At 38.7% G+C, this 22506-nt stretch overlaps 1 protein-coding gene across 1 annotated transcript in view; it reads right to left on the reverse strand.

Annotated features, from left to right (window-relative positions):
• The window catches only part of SPTLC3 (serine palmitoyltransferase long chain base subunit 3), a 218069-nt gene that overhangs the window by 48592 nt on the left and 146971 nt on the right, over window positions 1-22506 (reverse strand). The window contains exons 8-9 of the mRNA XM_043985477.1: window positions 21054-21273; window positions 560-686 (exon numbers count right to left, since the gene is read on the reverse strand). Of these exons, the coding sequence (XP_043841412.1) occupies window positions 560-686; window positions 21054-21273 (347 nt within the window). The remainder of the gene's footprint in view (window positions 1-559; window positions 687-21053; window positions 21274-22506) is intronic.

Here is a 22506-nt window from a genome sequence, read left to right on the forward strand (position 1 = left end):
AAAGTAGACATTAGGTCCTCACAATAATGTACTATGTACATTTGTTTACTTCAAATAAAAGCCTTAGTAGAGTAGTAGCTTTAACAGGATGAATAAATTGTAAACTTTAGGTTTACTGTCATTGTGCTTTTCTTCTATGACTACTGATCATTCTTTTTAAAGGGAGTAATAATTCTTCCTGTGTTCTGTCTTCCTCCCTTGGACTTAATATAATTAATAGGCAACATGGAGCTGCATCTTAAGAGAAAAAATAACCAACAGATATGCCATATTTAAAAAAAACAATTAATATAAAAACCAGTATAAAAATAAACCCTTAAATTTGTCTAGCAAATTCAAATGGGATTATTTGCCCTAGATTTCTTAAATCGATATTTTGCATAGTTCATTTAAAACAAGCTGATTTAAAAAACTCATTTTATGTAAAATACTTCATAACAAAATACAAATAAAATACTGGTATATATTCTACATAGTTGGACTTTGTTCAGGCACAAGAAGGGCAGGAAAAACCCTGGGAGGCAGAGTAAATGTGATCTATGTACATTTGTTGTCTTACCATTTGTTGTTCCGTCTAGTCCCATGAGGGATTTCATAGACCTGATTATTTGTTCTGCTATAGGTGGAGACATAGATGTAGCATAAACAGCACTATGTGAATGAACTCTTAAATAGTCCACCAGGTCCTGAAATAAAGTAAAAAAAAGAAAACCAAAGTACAAATCAAATAAGCTTTAGTGTGTGTGTGTGTGTGTGTGTGTGTGTGTTTTACAAGAAGTAGTAATCTTCCCCATGGCCCAATTTAGGTCTGTTCAAAGGCGAAAGAAGAGTAGACTAGTTTGGCTGGAATGTAGATTGCATGGGGAGAATAATGTAAAACACACTAGTAAAACAGTAGGTAGTATTGTTAGTTTTTACCTATGTGAGCCTTTCTTATCTTTCCAACCAGACTGTAAACTCCTTGAAGTCAAGGGCTCATTTGTTTTTCCCTGGCAGCATTAAGTAATGTATTATCTGTATGCTGCTGTCTTACACACACACACACACACACACACACACACACACACACACACACACACACACACAACACACACACACACACACACACACACATCTTGGTAAACATACTGGAGTCCTTTGCTATTTCCTTCTTCAGTGGATTAAGGCAAACAGAAGTTAAGTGACTTTCCCATTGTCACACAGCTAGTATGTAAATGAGGTTGGATTTGAACCGGGTCTTCCTAACTCCAGGCCCATGGCTCTATCCACTGAGTCACCTAGCTGCTTCCTAGGATAGTAAGAGAACACAAAGTTGGAAAGGTTAATCTGGCCTCAGACACTTGACACTTACTAGCTGTTTGACCCTGGGCAAGTCACTTAACCCTCATTGCCAGACAAAACAAACAAACAAACAAAGTTGGAAAGGTAGGTAGAGGCCAGATTGTAAAAGGCTTGTAATCCCAGGTTGATTTAGACATTTGAATAAAATACAGAAGCAGTGGAGAATATTGAAAATTCTTGACCTGATTGTTAATAAAATGGTGGTCTTAATTAGTAGGAAATTAGTAGGAAAAATCATTAGCCTTTGTTCCTTCTGGTACCAAAATAAAAACTATAGGCAAAACTAATTAATTATGACTCCACTAAGAACTAATTTGAACAAAAGCTAGCCTGAATGTTACTTTTTAGAAAAGTCATGTATTTCTAAGTGGTGCCAGTTGAGTGTTCTTTTCAAGTATCTTCTTATGGAAGGCACTGAACTAAGCACTTGGAATATGAAAATGAAAAAATGATACTGCCTGTCTTCAAGGAACTTATTTCTATTGGGAAAGAAAAAAATGACTATATATGGATATGAATAATACAAAGCAGAGATTGAGAGGAAGTACGCTAGGAAAATTAGAGGAGAGAGAAATCATGACCAATTGATTGTAGGGATTGGGGATTACATCACAGAGGTGGTGTACTTGAGCTGAATCCTGAAGGAAGAGAAGGATTGTGAAAGGAGAAAATGGGGAAGAGAGCATTTCTAGGTGGACAGCGAAGGGGGTTCCTGAGCATACCTGGAAGTGGGAAATGGAGTGAATTTGTAGAAAAGCCAGTAGCCCAATGGAAAGTTTAGTAGACACAAAAGAAAAATTCCTTATCATGCAATTTAAGGTCAGTTTGGCCCAATTTATCTTTCCAGTTTTGTTTCCTTCTACCTCCCTATAGGAATGCTATAGCCAAATTAAACAAGCTATTCCCCAAACACATCTTGCACTTTGCTACCTCCACAATTTGTTCACACTATTTTCTTTTCTTGGCATGCCCTCCCTATATATCACTTCTGTATAAATTTTAAACATTCTTAAAGACCCAGCTCAAAGGTCACTTTCTCCTTGTAGCTTTCTCTAATACCTCCCCCCATCCATATCTCCCTGCTATACTAGAAGTACTCTCCTTTTCCTGGATTCTACTGCACATTGTATCAGTCATGTGATATTTCTTATGTCCTGCCTTGTTTTATGTACTTGAGTTTTTATAATTTAGTTATTTATGTGTCTTGCCCTGGGTTGGAAAGATATCTTATACTTCTTTGCATTTCCAACAATGTACCTAGCAGAGGGGCTTGCACAGAAGAATTGGTCAGGAGTAGTTATTGAAGGAATGAAAAGTGTTGATGTCTTTAGAAAGCCCCGGCTATGGGGCAGCTAAGTGGTGCAGTGGATAAAGCACCGGCCCTGGATTCAGGAGGACCTGAGTTCAAATCTGGCCTCAGACACTTGACACTTACCATCTGTGTGACCCTGGGCAAGTCACTTAACCCTCATTGCCCTGCAAAGAAAACAAAACAAAACAAAAAGCAAGGGGCAGCTAGGTGGCACAGTGGATAGAGCACTGGCCTTGGAGTCCAGAGTACCTGAGTTCAAATCCGACCTCAGACATTAACACTTATTAGCTGTGTGACCCTGGGCAAGTCACTTAACCCCAATTGCCTCACTAAAAAAAAAGCCCCAGCTGATTTAATAAAATTGTCCATAAGTTTAGAAATTGGGATGATGAAGATGGCACAGACATGGTGATATAGGACATTCCACCCCAATCCAATGTTATTATGGTTGGTGCCTTACTGGTATAGGAGTAAGTCTGAAAACACTCAAGATTTCCTACAGAATGGGGCTAAGAGATTGATGATAGATTTCTCTATAGGTAACAATATCTGCAATGAACTAACCACAATCACTCTTTTTGAGATAATAAAAAGGCTTAGTAGTTTGCTTTCTGATCATTTCTGAACATTTTCTAACATAGGTACTGTGGTAAAATATGAAAGTTTTTAACAGTCGGTTAGGATAACTGAAAGACGCCAGTTTTTCAAGGACCACCCTTTTGGGGAGGAGATGAACAGTGCGCCTGCTGCGCATGTCAGACTGCCTGCCGGGTACAGGCCGCCTGCTGCGCATGTCAGACTGCCTGCCGGGTACAGGCCGCCTGCTGCGCATGTCAGACTGCCTGCCGGGTACAGGCCGCCTGCTGCGCATGTCAGACTGCCTGCCGGGTTTTTTGACTTCCGGGGTGGAGAGAACGAGAGGAGGCCTTTTTGCCTGCTTGGCGGGACTCCTGACGGCGCGGCACAGACTCTCTCTCCAAAGGTGGCCTTTTTCGGTTTGGTGAGTTTTTATAAGGAATATAGACTAAGCCTAGATTTAAGACGATTTGTACTGTATTTCTATTTTCCTATCCTTCTAATCAACAACACCTTATATACAATAAAGGTCTATCTAGAAAACCAAAAGCTGCTTCCATTTACTAGTTTGGGAGATAAATTAAGGGAAAGGTTAAGTAGGGGAGATTTATGATCTAATATCCAATTTTAAATCTCACAGTTTGGCGACCCTGAAGGGACCTTAAGGACCCTCCCACCCTCCCTAGTTTGGCCATAAGCCGGCTAATTCGGTGGATTTTCCAAATACCCCCCCCCCCCCCCCACGGACTTTCCCTTTGTCTAATCTCCCTTAAAGACTTTAAGCCTCTAAAAGCCTTGTTTTAAAGGAAAAAGCCAGCCCAGTTTAAAATATGATCGAATATGTCATTTTCCCTTTGTTTTTTTCGTTTTTTTGCATTGGAGCATGTTGGGGTACCATACTGTCCAAACTTAGACATCTAGTTTACTCGGTATTCCTTCATTGTGTTATAGGTCTCCTCCTCACTCACACAGCAAAATCTTTTTGGTATAATGGTATGAGTGTAACTGTCTCCACTGAAAATGTGTTTAATGTTAGTAGGAATTTTATGCCTGCAGTTGAAATAAATTGTAATACCATACTCACGATAGTTCACATGACTATAACTCTCATTATGGGCATTACCATGGTTGTAATGTGGAAAGAGATTAAAGGTAAACCACGTGGCTAGGGAGACACTAAAATGGCTCCCTCTGCTGAAGGTAACCCAGCCTCACCACGTGGCGAGGGAGACGCTAAGATAGCTCCCCCTACTGGAGGTAACCCAGTTACAGAAACGGATATTGGCCAGTCTTTAGAATCAAATCAGCTGAAACTACGTCCTTTGCAGGAAGATATAGAATTTAATAAAAAGGGAGTATCAGTTCAGGTTAGAAAATATCACCCCTTTACAGCAACTGACTTGAGCTCATGGAAAACAATCTTCCCTAGTTTTGAGAAACATCCAAATGGTGTAGTTTCACAGTTAAGGACTATATTTAATATATATCAACCCACTTGGGCTGATGTTACTTGCCTTATGGAAACTTTACTGTCCCCAACTGAGATGACAGATATTATCTCGGCAGGAAATGCCCTTGTTGCGAAGGGTAAGGCCGATGAGGAATGGCCTCTAAAGGATCCAGAGTGGAATTATAATAATGACAGGGATTTTCAAAGATTAAAGGATGCTAGGGAAACACTTCTGAAGGGAATGGAATTATGCTCTAGAAAACCCGAAAACTGGATGAAATTTATGAGCACATTTCAGGAGGCTAATGAAAGACCAAGCAGATTTTACGATAGGCTTTGTGAGACCGCCAGGCAATACACCAGATTAGATCCAATTGATTCAAAAGATTCTTATATTATTCTCAACATGTTTATTTGTAATTCACTGCCAGAAGTACGCAAATATTTTCTGACCCAATGTCCAGATTGGAGGAGCTTAACAGCTGATAGACTTAAGGAACTTGCAAATTATGTCTTTGACTCACGTGAGACAGGTCCAGATCACCCCAAACAGAGCATTCTGGCACTGGTGATTCCTAGTCAGCCATGTGAACACCAGAACAAGGGCACTAAGGTGTGTTGTTCTAGTCAGCCATGTGAACACCAGAACAAGGGCACTAAGGTGTGTTGTTCCTGTCAGCCATGTGAACACCGGAACAAGGACACTAAGGTGTGTTGTTCCTGTCAGCCATGTGAACACCGGAACAAGGACACTAAGGTGTGTTGTTACTGTCATAAGGAGGGGCATGAATTGAGAGAATGTAGGACTTGGAGAAGAAATTCTAATTCTAATTACAGGCGAAATCAAAATAGGAATAGATCTTTTCGGAGGAATACAGAAAGGCAGTACCAGAATAATGGTGACCAAGGTCCCTCTCAGAGGAGGGCACAGGATTGACGGGGTCTTGGGGAGGAATGGAACATAGATAATGAAAGCCATATATTCCCAGATCCAGATTTTTTGAATGCCCTTGTACCAGTCCATTCACCTCCCCAGAGTAAAGAACCACATGTCACCCTAAAAGTGGGGGAGACTTATTATGATTGTCTGCTAGACACAGGAGCCTCTAAATCAGTATTAGTAAGCAAACCAGATGCTGGGTGTAGACCTGTAGGATTTTTGAATGTAGTGGGAGTCTCAGGAAAGAGCCAGAGAGTGGCAAAATTGAATCCTCGCATGGTATCTATGGGGCCCTTAACAGTAGAACATTCATTTTTACTCATGCCTGATGCCCCTGTAAATTTATTAGGTCGTGATCTCCTTTGTAAGCTTAGAGCAACCATATCTTGTGCTCCAGATGGGGCTGTCTCCCTACAATTGCCAGAGGATACTGTTCATTTATTACCAATTTTACTTACAGAAGCTCAAGGAACAGCAGGGGAGGTATCCAAAATCCCCTCTGACATTCCTGAGTCTTTATGGGCCTCATCCCCTAATGAGGTGGGGCTCCTTAAGTCTGCCATGCCTGTTACCTTTAAAGTTAAGGGGGGACCACCCCCCTCCATTCCACAGTATCCATTGTCTAGGGAAGCAATAGAAGGGATCACCCCTATAATTGAGGCTTTGAAAAGCCAGGGTATTATTATTCCATGTCATCACTCTCCATGCAATACTCCCATTTTGCCAGTTAAAAAACCCAAGCCTGGGCCAGATGGTAAACCTGTTTATCGCTTTGTGCAAGATCTTAGAGCGATTAATAATTATGTTATTCCTAGACATTCTATAGTCGCAAATCCGGCTATGATAATTTCATCAATTCCCTATGAATCTACATGTTTCACAGTGGTAGACCTTTGCTCTGCCTTTTTCTCCATACCAGTACATGAGGACTTCCAATATTTATTTGCTTTTACCTGGAAAAATAGACAGTGGACCTGGACTAGACTCCCACAGGGATTTGTAGACAGTCCCACATTATTTTCCCAAATTTTACAGCAGGATCTGGCCTCTATTACCTTTAAAGCCTCCACACTAGTACAATATGTTGATGACTTACTTTTGGCCTCTCCTAATGCTGAAATTTGTCAGGAAGATAGCCGTCACTTACTGCTGGAGCTGCACAAGAGAGGACACAAGGTTTCCAAGACAAAGGTACAATGGTGTTTGCCCCAGGTAGAATACTTAGGATTTATTTTGGCTGCTGGAACTCGCTCTGTCTCTTCTAAGCGAGTCCAGGCCATTCAACAACTCTCTGCCCCCACTACTAAGAGGCAGTTGAGAGCCATTCTGGGAGCAGCTGGGTACTGTAGACAATGGATACCCTCTTTTGGTGAAATTACTAAACCCCTCATAGCTCTTACAAAAAGTTCTGTTCCAGACATTTTACAGTTGGATCCCCAGCATCTCTCAGCCATAAAAGAATTAAAACGGGCCTTGTTATCAGCACCTGCCCTAGGACTACCAGATTATAGTAAGCCTTTCACTCTCTTTGTGCATGAACAAAGGGGGGTGGCTTCTGGAGTCCTGACTCAGTCACTGGGGCCTAACCAACGTCCTATAGCCTACTATTCAATTCAGCTGGACCCTGTAGTGGCTGGAGCGCCACCTTGCCTTAGAGCAGTGGCGGCCACAGCGCTTTTGGTAGAAAAAGCCTCTGATTTGGTCCTAGGTAACCCTCTAACTGTGCAATGCCCTCACGAAGTGGAGGCTCTCTTACTACGTCACAGGACACAAGCCTTTTCAGATCAAAGGCTGGCTAAGTATGAAATAACCCTGTTAGGTAATGAGAATATCACTTTAAAACGCTGCACAGTTCTTAATCCAGCAACACTACTCCCTAATTTACCATTCTCGGGGGAACCGTTGCATGACTGTGCTTCTTTAGTTGATATGGCTGAAAAACCCCGTGATGATCTTTTTGATACACCTTTAGAAAATCCTGATCTTGTCCTCTATACAGATGGTTCCTCATTTATGAGAGAGGGAACCCGTTTTACTGGAGCTGCTGTAGTTTCTGATTATGACACCCTCTGGGCAGCTTCTCTGCCTTCCCATTTTAGTGCACAGGCTGCTGAACTTGTGGCTCTTACACAGGCCTGTAATATAGCTAAAGATAAGAGTGCCACCATTTTTACTGACTCGAAATATGGCTTTGGCATATGCCACTTTATTGGTATGATTTGGCGTCAACGAGGCTTCCTAACATCCTCGGGCAAGGCTATTGCCAATGGGGACCTTATCAAGGACCTCTTAGATGCCCTGAAACTGCCTTCTTCCCTAGCCGTTGTACATTGCCCTGCCCACACAGGGAATAGTGATCCTGTTTCAAAGGGAAATGCACAAGCCGATTCTGCAGCCAAGCTTGCTGCATTAGAAGCTCCTGAACATGTATTTAACCTTTCACCTTCTGAGGATATTCCTTCCAACCTAACCTATGACGATTCTGAAGTAGAAAAGTGGAAAAAGAAATTTAAGGCGAAACAGATCAATGGCATCTGGGTGTCTCCGGAAGGTAAGCCATTTCTTCCCCGGAAATTCTACCACCAGGTATGCCTCTCTGTTCACAGAAAAGGCCATTTTGGTACACAAGGCATTGTAGACTCTATTAAGAGAACCTGGATAGCACCAGGTGTGACTAATACAGCATCTCGAATCTGCTCGGGCTGCTCCACATGTCAGTCTTATAATCAGTATGCTTTTAAGGCCAAAACTTATGGAGGGCGTCCTCTAGCATATACACCTTTTGAGCACTTACAAATTGATTATATTACTATGCCAAAAGCAGGACATTATAAATTTTGCCTTGTTATAGTTGATCAGCTCACTCGGTGGGTGGAGGCCTTTCCCAGCCCCCGAGCCACAGCTGCCTTTGTTGCCAAAATTCTTCTTAAAGAGATAGTACCTCGTTTTGGCCCACCAGCCCGCATCGATTCTGACAAAGGCACACATTTCACTGATTCGATTTTATCCCAAATCTACTCTTTCTTGGGAGTGACTCCAAAATTCCACACGCCCTACCATCCACAAAGTTCAGGCCAAGTCGAACGTATGAATAAAGAGCTTAAGAGTATGATTGGCAAATTATGTACTGAAACCCATTTGAAATGGCCTGATGTTCTACCATTGGCATTATTCTATCTACGAAGTTGACCAAGAGGAGAACTTCATATATCTCCTTATGAAATGCTTTTTGGTCACCCTCCTATCCAAGCTAAAACTTTTTCCCCAGTTTATACATCACTGGTGGGAGGTGATACTTCTGTTGCTTCCTATATACAGGAATTACAGACCAGGCTACGTGAACTCCATGAGGCAGGAGCTGTGGTCCAGGCAGGACCATTAGACTTTTCATTGCATAACTTCAACCCAGGAGATAAAATATATGTAAAGAATTTTCAGAGAACCAGTGGAACTCAACCTGCCTGGGAAGGACCTTTTCAGGTATTATTGACAACTCCTACTGCCATTAAAATTGGTGAAAAAGACTCATGGATTCATTGCTCTCATATAAAGCCTGCACCATTCATAGGTGAAGAGATTTCAGATAGACCTGAGGTAGACGCTAAAGAGGTAAAAACCCTAAAGATAGCAACTGTTAAAGAGCAAAGAGAGTTCAGAGGAAACAGGCAGTTCCCATTTAATAATCCCACTGATCAGTTAAATGCTTTGGGACTCAGTCTTCGTAAAGTATCAGGAGACGGAAATTGCCTTTTTAGGGCTTTAGCAGACCAGCTAGAAGGTCACTGTAGAAATCATCTCAGACACAGACAAGAAGCTGCTTCTTATATGATTAACCATAGACAAGAGTTTGAGTCTTTTAGAGTAAATGACTCCCCTTTTGAAGAATATGTTGATGAATTAAAGAAATTTGGAAAGTGGGGAGGAAATGATACAATTGTAGCATTTGCTAAGCAGCATCAGCTGAATGTTGTGGTTCATCAATTAAATCAGCCTTTATTGAAAATCAGTGGCACAGACAAAACTGATGCTAGAGAACTCCACATTTTCTACCATAAAGAACATTATGACAGCATTAGAAAGATCAATGACAATTCAGAAACCCCTGCCACTTTGGCATGCAGAGAATTGGGGAACCAGTTAAAACAATGTGGCATACCCCAAACTCTAGCAGCTTAAATACCTTACAATTTAACAAGCATTTCCTTCTACAGGCAAAAGCACTGAAGCACATGGCCTAGTTTTCTGGCCCACCTCAACTATTTTTTTTTATTAATTTTTGTTTTTTGTTTTTGTTTTTGTTTTGACTTTTGAAAGGCACTGAAAAGACCTGGAATTGACCGGACCTTTAAGTTCTTTAAGAGCACAAAAGGGTGCTTAGCGAATCTTTTGCTTTTTATTTTTTATTTTTGGTTTTGCTTTGGTTTTTTTTTTTTACTTTTGTTTCTTTTGCTTTTCTTTAAAACTAAATTTTGTAAACTAAGTGATTATTCAAAGACATTTTAAGTATATGCTGTGGGTGAGGCTATCGGGCCTCAGAAGCTACCAGAATTCTTCTTTTTTTTTTTTTATTTACTCTTTCTTTTTGAGAGAACCATGAGTTCTAATGAGTTTTGTTTTATTTATTTATTTTTCTCCTTTCTCTTGTATGTTGTTCTGTTTAACTAAAAAGTACCAGAAATTGCTTGATACCTCACTGAAAACATTGAATATTGAATCTTGCTAATTGAAGTCTTATTTCTTTTTGATGAATTAATCACCACTTTAAGTATCTGCTACTGTTATACTAGAGAATTCATGTATAAGATGATGTGGTCTACTTGCTAAAAGAAGATTATGTAATAATGTCTAAAAGAAGATTATGTAACAATGTCTAATATAATCAGCTATTTACATTCGTTTATTATTTATATGTCATTATACTCTGGGTATGGTTTGGAATTATTGTATATATCACTAATATATTCTCAGTTATGCAGCATAGCACACATTTTTACCATCATATTGTCTTTGGTGAAATTAATGAGATTTCAGAAATATGGAAACTTATCATTTCAGAGACTAACTTGCTGTGAACTCTGATGCAGGCCCTGGAGAGAATATATGTGCAACAAAAGGAGAGACAGGTATACGTAAGTCCATGGTTTGCTTATGATGGTGACTATGTAGAGCACAATTACTAGGCACAGTCCAGTATTCATCCTCTCTCCCTCCTAATTTAACCTAATTTAACTGAACTTATTTATCTTTTTATCTCACTCAGTTGAATTCACCTGTGGCCTAGCACAATCACTGGCTGTCTCAGAACCATGAGATATGGTATGATAACCTTTCCATAACATTTTCAGGTGTCATGAACACATACTAAATTTGGCTTTGATCCAGACACATGGTGGTAAAAAGTGTTACACATTGCATAACTACCTCAACCCTCTATTACAAGTCTAACCATATAAAGGAGGGAATGTAATGGAATTTATTAATTTGATCATTGACAATGCTATGCTAAGGTTTTAAAAATACAGCAATTCAAACAGTTAAAGAAGATAATCCAGCTTTCCAGACCAGAGTCCAGAGTCCAGAATCCAGACCAGAGTCCAGAATCCAGTTTTCCAGACCAGAATCCAGTTTCCTCCTGATGACATCTTACCACTTCAAGAAGACAAGAGAACTCAGAGACTTTATACGAACTGTTTTGCTTTATTAGCTTTTACTATCTCCTTTCTGTTATATACTATCTGTAACATGTACTCTCTGCAGAGGCTCTCCCTTTGCAAGACTAATGTCAAAGCGTAGGTTCATGAGGAAAAAAAAAATCGCCCCTCTGGACAAAAACTTTCCTCTCTTCCTTTTCTGTATTGTTGTTCGCATATTATTAGTCAGCAAAAGTTATTATATTCTTTTTACTGTTCCATCAAGGAAACATTCCGTTTCTTGAGGAAGCAAAGGGGGGAAATGTGGTAAAATATGAAAGTTTTTAACAGTCGGTTAGGATAACTGAAAGACGCCAGTTTTTCAAGGACCACCCTTTTGGGGAGGAGATGAACAGTGCGCCTGCTGCGCATGTCAGACTGCCTGCCGGGTACAGGCCGCCTGCTGCGCATGTCAGACTGCCTGCCGGGTTTTTTGACTTCCGGGGTGGAGAGAACGAGAGGAGGCCTTTTTGCCTGCTTGGCGGGACTCCTGACGGCGCGGCACAGACTCTCTCTCCAAAGGTGGCCTTTTTCGGTTTGGTGAGTTTTTATAAGGAATATAGACTAAGCCTAGATTTAAGACGATTTGTACTGTATTTCTATTTTCCTATCCTTCTAATCAACAACACCTTATATACAATAAAGGTCTATCTAGAAAACCAAAAGCTGCTTCCATTTACTAGTTTGGGAGATAAATTAAGGGAAAGGTTAAGTAGGGGAGATTTATGATCTAATATCCAATTTTAAATCTCACAGTACCTAAGGGTAGATTACAACACTCGGTGCCAGACAGGAGGCCAATTATGGCATCCGGACAATAAAAAGCTCAGGGAAGAGTGAGAAAATATTATTCTTTATTCTACAGTTGGTATTCACATTTCATGTCAGGCCCACCTCCTCTCTATCAGTTATTTTGACATTTTCACTTTTGTTCATGCTGTTTCTTTTCCAATACCTTTAGTAGCTTGCCAAGCTCAGTACCATTGACAAAGTAGTTTCTTCATAAATACTTGTTGATTGATTTCAGTTTTCCTCTTTTCTACTGACTATAATTCATTCAGATATTTATTGATACATTAATAGCAATGTGCTGTGTTCCAAAGGACATACAGAAAAAGCATAAGATACAGATCCTGCTTTCTAGGATTTTATAGTCTAATTGAGAAGAAAAGACATATCCAAATGAAAGTTATGATGCAGATACATTATATTTACACAATGTTAGAAAAACAATTCAAAGTAGAATACAATTAAAAGCCAGAATGAGCAATATAGACAAAAAGTAGAATAGTAGTTCATAGAATGGGGAAATGAATATGAATTAGTGATCAGGGAAAACCTCATGGAGGTTCTGAAACTGGAGGCGGGTCTTGTAGGATAGGTAACATTTGGGAAGGTGGAGAAGAGAGGACATTGTAGGAAAATAGCTCAGGTAAAGGTACAGGGAATGATTTTGATATATACATGAGTTGTGATAAGCAACCATCAGTGGCAGATTTTGTATTAGAGAGTGGTGAGAGATGAGATCGGATAGATAGGGATAGGGCAAGATTGTTCCAATTTTTAATACTCGACTAAGAAGTTTGGACTTTTCTTATAAGTAGTGTGGAACTAGGGGGCTTATGATCAAGAGAGTGACATGATGAAATTGGAATCTTTGGGGCAGATTAGCCATCAGTAAAATACAGGAAAGTTGGTTGGGGGAGGGGTTTGGAGGGAGATAGTATCTGGAGACCAGAGACAGAGATTTGTTAAGAGGCTGTTCCAGTAGACCTGGAGAGAAGGAGAGGATTGATAAGATAAAGGCAACTGAAATGGGATGAAGGGATGAATTAAAGACTTAGACTAGATAAGGGATGAAAAAGAAAGAGCAAAAATGAGGCAGATTTCAAGCCTGAATTATTGGGAAAACAGTAGCATCATTAAGACTGGAAAGTTGGAAAAGGAAACTGGTTTAAGAGCAAAATGATAAATCTGAGCCTCATATCCCTTCACCTTCTATGATGTCTTCTTGGACTACTAATCCACATTGATCTCTCTCTTTTGAATTTCTGTAATACTTAATACTGTACTTTTCAATTTAACCTTTTTTGGGGGGCAGGGCAATGAGGGTTAAGTGACTTGCCAGGGTCACACAGATAGTAAGTGTCAAGTGTCTGAGGCAGGATTTGAACTCAGGTACTCCTGAATCCAAGCTAGCTGCCCCCTCAATTTAACTTTTGAGAAGTAGTGAATATGTTTAGTGAGAAAATGGTTGTTTGATTTCAGAGTAGGTCTACGGTGAGATTATTTTGGGGACTCTGTATGTGGGAAAATGAGACCATCAGTATTTTGGCATATATGACAAGGCAACTGCAGAGCTGAGAAACCCCTGTCAGATACAGTTGAAGTGCATGCTGAATGGTAAATTGGGTCATTTACCCCATTCTTCCCTGCATGTATTATAAATATTAGTAGAACAATCCCTAAGATCATATAGCAAATGTGAGTCATGCGTTTCTGAACCCTTTCTAGTTTTGTTTTGCAAAGAAATTGCTGGGAGGGTGGGGAGGTGAGGGGGGAAGGGATAGGGTAGATGATCATGTATTGGGTTTCTGTGATAGTGCCATATCTAGTGTGAGCATAATGTAAGCACATAAGTATTTCATCAGTGCTTTTGGTTGCTTGATTAGATTGAGATTGATGGGCAGTAGATGTTGTTTGTCCTTCTTTCTCAAAGAGGACCATGACATCAGTGTGATGTCATGACTTGCAGTAAATTGGGTTTAAGTGAGGGAGGGCTGTGCAAAGGTCTCTCTTTCAGAGCTATCTGGGTCCAGTGGCAAGATATACATCAAGACAACTGGAGATAGCCCCGGATGTTTAAAGCAATTGGGGTACTAAGTATCTGAGGCGAGATTTGAACTCGGGTCCTCCTGACTTCAGGGCTAGTGCTCTATCTACTGCACCACCTAGCTTCCCTGATGGGCAGTAGTATGGGGTGGCAGAGAGCTCCTGATTGTGCTAGGGAAGTAAACCAAATTCACTAGATCATGTATACAATAAACTCTGGGGTGGAAGTTGGAGCAAGGAATGAAAGTTAAGATCTTTGGAAGAACTTCTTTAGGTTCATAAAAATGTGCCAACCCTCTTTTTACCTGCTAATTTTCCTAGTCCTTAACACATCTAGAAATTTTATGCAGTCATTGCTTCTCTGATGGTAATGTGAGTATTACTTCAAAAAGAATAACAGAATTTAAATTTAAGGTCTTAACTTGCCTGCAGGCTTCTTTCTTTTTCTTTCTATTTTTTTTTTTTGGTCTAGCCTTGTTTTTTAGAGATTATATTTGTGGATTCACTCCACTTAGAATGGCTAGTCAGAAAGTAGAACTATGGATTGAGGTCTGGGGAGCATCAAGGAAGGATGCAAGTCTTGATTATTGATTTCTCCTTTCTATTCAGGCATCATGAAAAATTAATTAATAGTTGACTTTGGCCTTTTGCAATTTGGGTCTGTTTTGTGTCTTGCTTCAGAGCAGGCTATAGATCTAGTTATGCAGAGGTTACAGTGCACAAATGTAGGTTCAAAATTCTGATTATTTTCCCTACCCTTAGGTGCACGGTTCAAGGACAGGGGTAGCCTTACTAAAGGAATTCAGACAAGAGGATTGTTTGGATAAACATTTTAGTGTTCATTTCATGACCCCCATTTACTTCAAAGGGTTGTTAAACACAGCTATATCAAAGAACTTGGGCCAGAGCTGAGCTGAGCTCAGAGTCAGATTTAACCAGGCTTGCTGTGGATGAATGCAGAATTTCACCAAGCTGAAAGACCCATGCCAAACCTGCTTGACTGAACCTTCAGCTGAGAGGTATGCTGCAGTTTATGACATTCTTGTTTTTCACTGTTCTCCCCTCCTGAATTCTAGCCCTGCAGGTTGGAATTATGATGGCTACCATCATTTAAAAGATTCTGTATTATTTTTCCTTTTCAATCTGCAATGACCAAGAGTTTGTTCAGTGCATACAAAACCACTCAAGATATTAAACAAAACATTATGCACCTAAGAAAATCTGGATCCCTCTGGGTTTAGCATAGTTTACAGAATCTCCTCAGCAACTAGACAAGTGGAAAGACACAAACAATTCTCATCAGCTGATCCCTTTCTCTAAACAAACCATTTATAAGAACAAGTCATGACAGGCAGAGAGGGAATTCTTTGAATTTTTTCTCAATAGTCGTGAAAAGAGAAGATTTCAGATTGGAGCTGCCAACAGCCAGAGAATCGTCACATATAATCTCAAAATGGACAAGAAGCAAAGCTTGGCTTTAGAGAAAGAATTTTAGTAACTTGTAGGGAGTGAGGAGAGAAGAAGGCAGCTCAGCTACAATTTTTCAATCTATATATGATGGCAGACTATGTGAGGGGAAATAAACATTTATATTTTGTCAGGGAAAATGAATGCTTTGGGGTGTGTGTGTGTGTGTGTGTGTGTGTGAACATCATAGTGCTCAAACCATTTCTCACCTATACCTTTGTTTCCAAATATTTGTTTCTCCTTCATGTAGAGTTTTCCAGAGAAAAGATTTCTGGAAGCTGCTATCTGGAGGTTACTGTCTTGTCTTATTTGTAATGTTTAGTAGACAAAAGAATAAAGAATGCTATCAACTCACCTGCAAAGAGAAAGGGATGCTGAGAGAGGGGAAACATTTGAAAATGCTTGATACTTTGGCATAGTCTAAAAGCCGTAGAGTAAACCTTAATTTGGTCAGTTTGTTTTTCTGGCCCTCCCTCATTGTTGGTCACTAAACTATTTGTAATTTGATTTTCCTGGTCATCTCAGATTATTTAATCATTTTCTTTGTTATGCATCAGTTTGAGATGTTATAGTATGATGCCTAATATACCAAGGATTTCTCTAGTTACTAATATAAAGCTATAACTTTGGGACCCATAGAGAAACTTTCTGTATAAATGCAAGATGCTATTACCATGCATGGTCTTTTTATACTTGTATTTAGTACTTCAAGGATTTGTGATTTTGTTGGTATGGTTACTCGCTTTGTTGATAGAGATCACAACTCTTTTATCTATAGTAGATGGTTTTTGTGAGTTCCTGTGGCTGGAATTTATCACTCCTATAGTTAGAACACTTCTCAGAACTTCATTCCGTTGGCCCTCTAGCAATAGATTTCTTGAAGGCTAGCCAGCTTAGTAGGGTATTCCACAGTTGGCATTAGCCTTTGTGAATCCAGAGTTATTGCCATCCCATAATGAGTTGCCAGTCTCAAACATATATACTAATGTTAATACTACCACTTATAGTGGAGAAACATAAAGTTTCATTTTGCCAAACTTTGCTACTTGACTGATAGGTAAGAGTCCTGAGGTTAGCTGAGAACCAATTGAATATCTATTTGAATTTTTTTAGAATTAATAAATTCTTTGAATTGATGCATTTTTAAAAAGTAGCTTTTAGGGGCAGCTAGGTGGCACAGTGGATAAAGCACCGGCCCTGGATTCAGGAGGACCTGAGTTCAAATCTGGCATCAGACACTTGACACTTACTAGCTTTGTGACCCTAGGCAAGTCACTTAACTCCCATTGCCCCACCAAAAAAACCCCACCCCAAACTCCCCAAAAAACCCAAAAAGTAGCTTTTAAAAAATTCCATTAGCACTGATTTTGAATTTTGGGGAAAAGTTTTCCCAATAATGCACATTTTAAAACTTTCCATTTGTTATACTTTTTAACCTCTGAAAAATATGAGGTATTCTATTTTTGGGAAGATTATTAAGTAGAAGAAACTTCTTTCAATTCAAGAATTCTTATGATTGCATGGTATGTCTTTTTAGTGAAAAACAATAACAAAATCAGATTCAAGATAGAAACTCTTTACTCAGTCAACATTCAGAGGGAAAATCTATACAAGGGAAACCTGAAGTAAAGAAAACAAAATAAACAAAATACAAATGCTTCTTACAATTAAAATGTGACTTTCTTAAATGGAAATTCACACTGATCCTTTCTCATTTAAAGACCGCATTAGAAACTGAGGTTGAAGACTATGAAGAACAGGCATGACATCCAGTAAATCATGAACTCTTTATGTGATGGAGACTGTAGAGGTCCTTACAGGTACCAACCCAAGAAGAACTGGTAGGCCAGAGGGCATGTAGTCAGTTTCTGGATCAACAGCAGCAATATTCATAAATAATGCTTTAAGGCTTATAAAGTACTTTGCCTATATTATCTCATTTAATCTTCATAATAACTACTTGAGGTAGCTATTATATGTGACTTGCCTATGGTCAGAAATGGGATTTAGATCCAGGTCTCTTCTGATTCAAAGACCAGTAGTATACCATGCTGTATACCTTTTACTCTCCCTATACCCAGTCTTTGATTTTTGGATTTTGCTTCCTAGAGCTACAGGGCAATGGTTTTTTGTTTGTTTGTTTGTTTACTAGACCAGATAATTTTTGAGGTCTGTTTTCCTTGGGAAGTTCTGATAACTGCTTTAGTGGCTTGTTTCTCATTTTCTATTTCTTTCTACCATCTAGTGGCAGAATAAAAAACTACAGTGCAAAATAGAGTATATGACTCATGATTTAGAGCTGGGAAGAATCTTTGATGCAATCTAGACCTGCTCCCTCTTTGTACATTTAGGAAACTGAGGTCCAAAATGAAAGTCACAGAGTAATATAAAGGGTATAAAAATCACTATAGAAATCTAGTTTTTTTCTGAAAGTTGATCATTTCATACACACACACACACACACACACATAGCAAGTTTCATTGTACTGTACACTATAAGAATTGTTGAGGTAAAGAGCAGTGTTATTGGATTCTCTGAATTAAAAATGGGAAGATGTTTTATGTTACAGCTTATACATAAAGGCAATAATATATTCAGAAGTACTTTGTAAATTGTAAAGTGTATGAATATAAATTATTATTCATGAAATAAAAGGTTTCTAGAAGACAAATTTATATATTTACATGGTACTGTTAATTTGTGGTATTTGATTAATTTTTTAAAAATTTATTAAGCACCTATTATAAATCAAGTACAGTGATAGGCACTGGGGATACAAAGACAAAATAGAAACAATTCTTGGCCTCTGGAAACTTATATTCTGCTGGGGTGGGGAGGGAGAGAGGAGAATATTTACACACATAAATACAAAATGTTCCTTTTTTCTATGATTGTCTTGGGGGCAGTGCTGTGAGAGAAGCAAGAGAGGAAAAACTGAAGTGTATTCACATGGAAGGAAATTGTGAAGTTGATACAGAAAAATTCCTATTTGTGAAGGTCAGAGATTGAATTGAGGTTGGGGGGAAATTTGTCATTGAGGAAAATTGAAGAACAAGAAACAAAGACTCAGGAAAGACATGTATTTTTGCTGTATTCAGTTCTCTGAAGGATTATTAATATGGTAAAGGAAATAGTCTTATCTGTTTAGTCCTAGAAGGCAGAATCGGTGATCTCTTAATTGCTGCATCTAATGGTTCTTTCTTAGCCCTCATCTTTCTTGACCTCTCTGTAGGATTTGATACAGTTGACCACTCTCTCCTTCTGATTAATCTCTCGTTTCTGAATTTTCATGACCCTCTTTCTCATTGTTTTCCTTTTTACCTATAAAACTCCTTTGTTGACTGTTTACCCATGTCATGTCTCCTAACTGGGTGCAGTGTAGCATTGAATGTTAAGAATGTATACTGGTGGGGCAGCTGGGTGGCACAGTGGATAGAGCACCGGCTCTGGAGTCAGGAGTACCTGAGTTCAAATCTGACCTCAGACACTTAACACTTACTAGCTGTGTGACCCTGGGCAAGTCACTTAACCCCAATTGCCTCACTAAAACAAACAAACAAACAAAAAGAATATATACTGGTAAGGAAATCTGGAAACCAAACAACAAAATCATAGTTGAAAACATTTGGGTGAATATCAGAAAAACAGAATCAGTTTGGTGATAGGAGTATACTATAGAACACCTGAATAGAAAGAGGATATAGATCAAGGGCTCTGGAAACATCACATTCTTGGCATGGTGGGTAAATATGGTTATCCAGAAATTCTTAGTGTTGTCTCTTTAGCAAAAGTAGAACAGCTAATAACTTGTTGACTTGTCTTAATGATAGTTTTAGCCTTCAAAAGGAAGAGGAATCTCAATCTGATTCTCATTATCGGTGAGTTACTTGGTGATTAGGGAGCAAAAATGATAGGAATATTAGACAATGATCATTCCCTCCTTAGAATTTATGATAGAGAAGAGGAAAACCAGGCATGGTCAGACTGTGCCCTCGATTGGAGAAAAATGATTTCTAAGGGTTCAGAGAAAGTATAGGGAAGATGCCTCAGACTGAAATTCTCCAAGGAAAACTGGAATAGGAGGATTTGGAAAAGCTTCAGGAATGAAATTCTGAAGATAGAAAGGGAAACACTTCTGATGAAGAGGAAAAATGAGACTTGTTTGAAGAGACCAGTGTGGTTACACAGGGAATTCCCCAACAAACTTAGATTTTAAAATTATACATATTTTTGGGGGGCGGGGCAGGGCAATGAGGGTTAAGTGACTTGCCCAGGGTCATACAGCTATTAAGTGTCAAGTGTCTGAGGCTGGATTTGAACTCAGGTCTTCCTGAATCCAGGGCCGGTGCTTTATCCACTGCACCACCTAGCTGCCCCCAAATTATACATACAGTTGATGGAAGTAAGTGCAACTAACAGGATAACTATAAGAGCATGACATGGTTTTGTAAAAATAATAGCAGGAATTCTAAAGCTTGGAAAGTGGGTATTACGGGAAATATGAGGACTGAAGAAGGGATAGGACTCTTTTCTTAGAGGTAGATGTTATATGAGGTAGGTAACTTATGAGAACAAGGCAAAAAACCTTTATTATTTATTTTTCTGGATTTCGTTTTCTCTGCCAAAGAGAACGACTTTTGTGATAAAAATGACAGAAAAAAATGTCCAAAGGGAGATGCAACCCAAGATAAGTTAATAGGTAGTAAATGAGCATCTACTTGTCCTAGAAGAATTCAGGGCTAGTGTAGATTAATTATATACTTGGATACTTAAGGACTTAGTTTATCACTGTCAATGATAATTACAAAATTAGAGAAAAAGAGATTTTTTTAAAAAGGGAAGCAAATAGTCTGCAAACTATAGGACAATCTTTCAATTAATTAATTGTTATTAAGCACTTATGTGCTATGCATAGTGTAAATCTCTGTGTATATAATAACAAACAACCCTTGTCCCTTGGACATCAAGGAGGTCAATACTTAAAGAAATTAAGTCATACTGTTCATTGGAGGGACAAATACTGAAGCTAAAGTTCGAATATTTTGATCATATAATGAAAAGACAGGACTCATTGGAAAATAACCTGATGTTGAGAAAGATTGAAGGCAAAAGGAGAAGGCAGAGGATGAAATAGATAGTGTCTTAGAAGCCATGAATATGAGCTTGGATAGACTTCAGGGAATAGTGGAGGATAAAAGGGCTTGGCGTGCTATGGTCCATGGAGTCACGAAGAGTTGGACATGACTGAACTACTGAACAACAACATATTTGAATGTGAATGTAAGCAGTGGGATGCTTCATATTATATGTGGCAGGTGATATGTATTATGGCTTATGCTTAGGAAATCTTGCCTTATTAAATCCACACTAAGAGAATTAGGCTTAATGCAAAAGATTGTTCTCAGGGTGTATGATTTATCCAGGTACAAGGTTTTTAGTTTTACCTTTCTTCCAGCTATGTATCCTCCAGCTGCTCCAAAGCTTTTGGTGAACGTTCCCATGAACACGTCAACATCACAAGGATCCATTCCAAAGTAATCAACAACCCCCTGGCCTCTTGGGCCTAAACTTCCAATACTGTGAGCTTCATCCAAGTAGAGGTAGGCTTTGTACTTCTTCTTTAAGGCAACAATCTCAGGCAGGCGCACAATGGAACCTTCCATGCTAGATTATAGAAAGAAATGCTAATATTATAATCTATCCTCTGAAAAACTTTTCTTTCTTTTCCTTTTTGAATATAGATTTGACAGTTAGCTTCTACCCTTTGTTAAAGACAGGCACTTACCATTTGTTTCCTCTAAGATACATTTTTTAAAGTGTAAGTTAAAGTTTTTGAAACCAGGGAAGAATCTAAGTATTTTGAAAATGAAGGCTATGCCCCTCTGCCACATTTCCTGAAGAACTAAAATCAATTATCTGTTGAATTGGCATGGTGAGTTTGAGATCAGTAAGGAAAGAATCTCAGTGTGTAGTTTATTCATTTTAATTGTTAAGGTGCTAAAATAACATTCCTTTTAATGGTGGAATTGGCTCAATTATATGATGATCCAACTGACTGATGATAGGTCCGTAAATGCTTATTGACCAATTGGATTCTATCAGTCTCCTCTTTTGAGCTGGTGAAAAATGAAGGTTACAGGGACAAAGCCATAAAAGAACTTCATTTGAGGTTATGAAGAGTTAAACATAAAAAAATAACTGTGCTTATAGAGCCAGATTCAATGTTTCATGGTAGTAAATGGTTTATTTTATATGTCTAATAGTTTCCTGCAAATGGAAACTTCTTTTTTTTTATCCCCAGTCATGTTTCTTTATATTTGAATTTATAAGCTCCTTCTCCTTTTGGAATTAGGCAGGATATAAATCTTATTAAAATAAAATAACAATGTCAAATTTATGTAAAAACTTGGAATTTCAAGCTTTTAATACGTTCTCAGACCACCTTGATTTCAATATCTTTGTGCACAGTTTTGATTGTATTAAATGATTATCTCAATTTAAAAAATAGTTAAGGAAGCCAGTTAAGACAAACTGTCAATTTTAATGTTTTCTTTCCCTTTACTGAATTTAATGCTTTTATTTTTTCCCCATTAAACACTTAAGTGACAGGTCAGTTTAGATAGTAAAACAGTAAAATTGGTTGAGCATGTATCCCTAGCTTAATAGGTGGTAGGTAAAGGATCAAAGTAAAAAACAAACAAAACCTTTTCACAGATGTGTGTGTGTGTGTGTGTGTGTTTAGGCCATGATTTGAGTCAAATTAAGGCTAGTTAAAGTTTTATTGCTTCACTGTTTTAATATTTGAAGTTGAGTCACATTTAGAAACATAATAATAATGTTCTTTACATTTATTACTTATTAGAATATTATTTTTCCTTTGAAATGGAGGTCCTCTTC

The sequence above is a fragment of the Dromiciops gliroides genome, chromosome 2 (assembly GCF_019393635.1).
Source record: "Dromiciops gliroides isolate mDroGli1 chromosome 2, mDroGli1.pri, whole genome shotgun sequence".
Taxonomy (NCBI): Eukaryota; Metazoa; Chordata; class Mammalia; order Microbiotheria; family Microbiotheriidae; genus Dromiciops; species Dromiciops gliroides.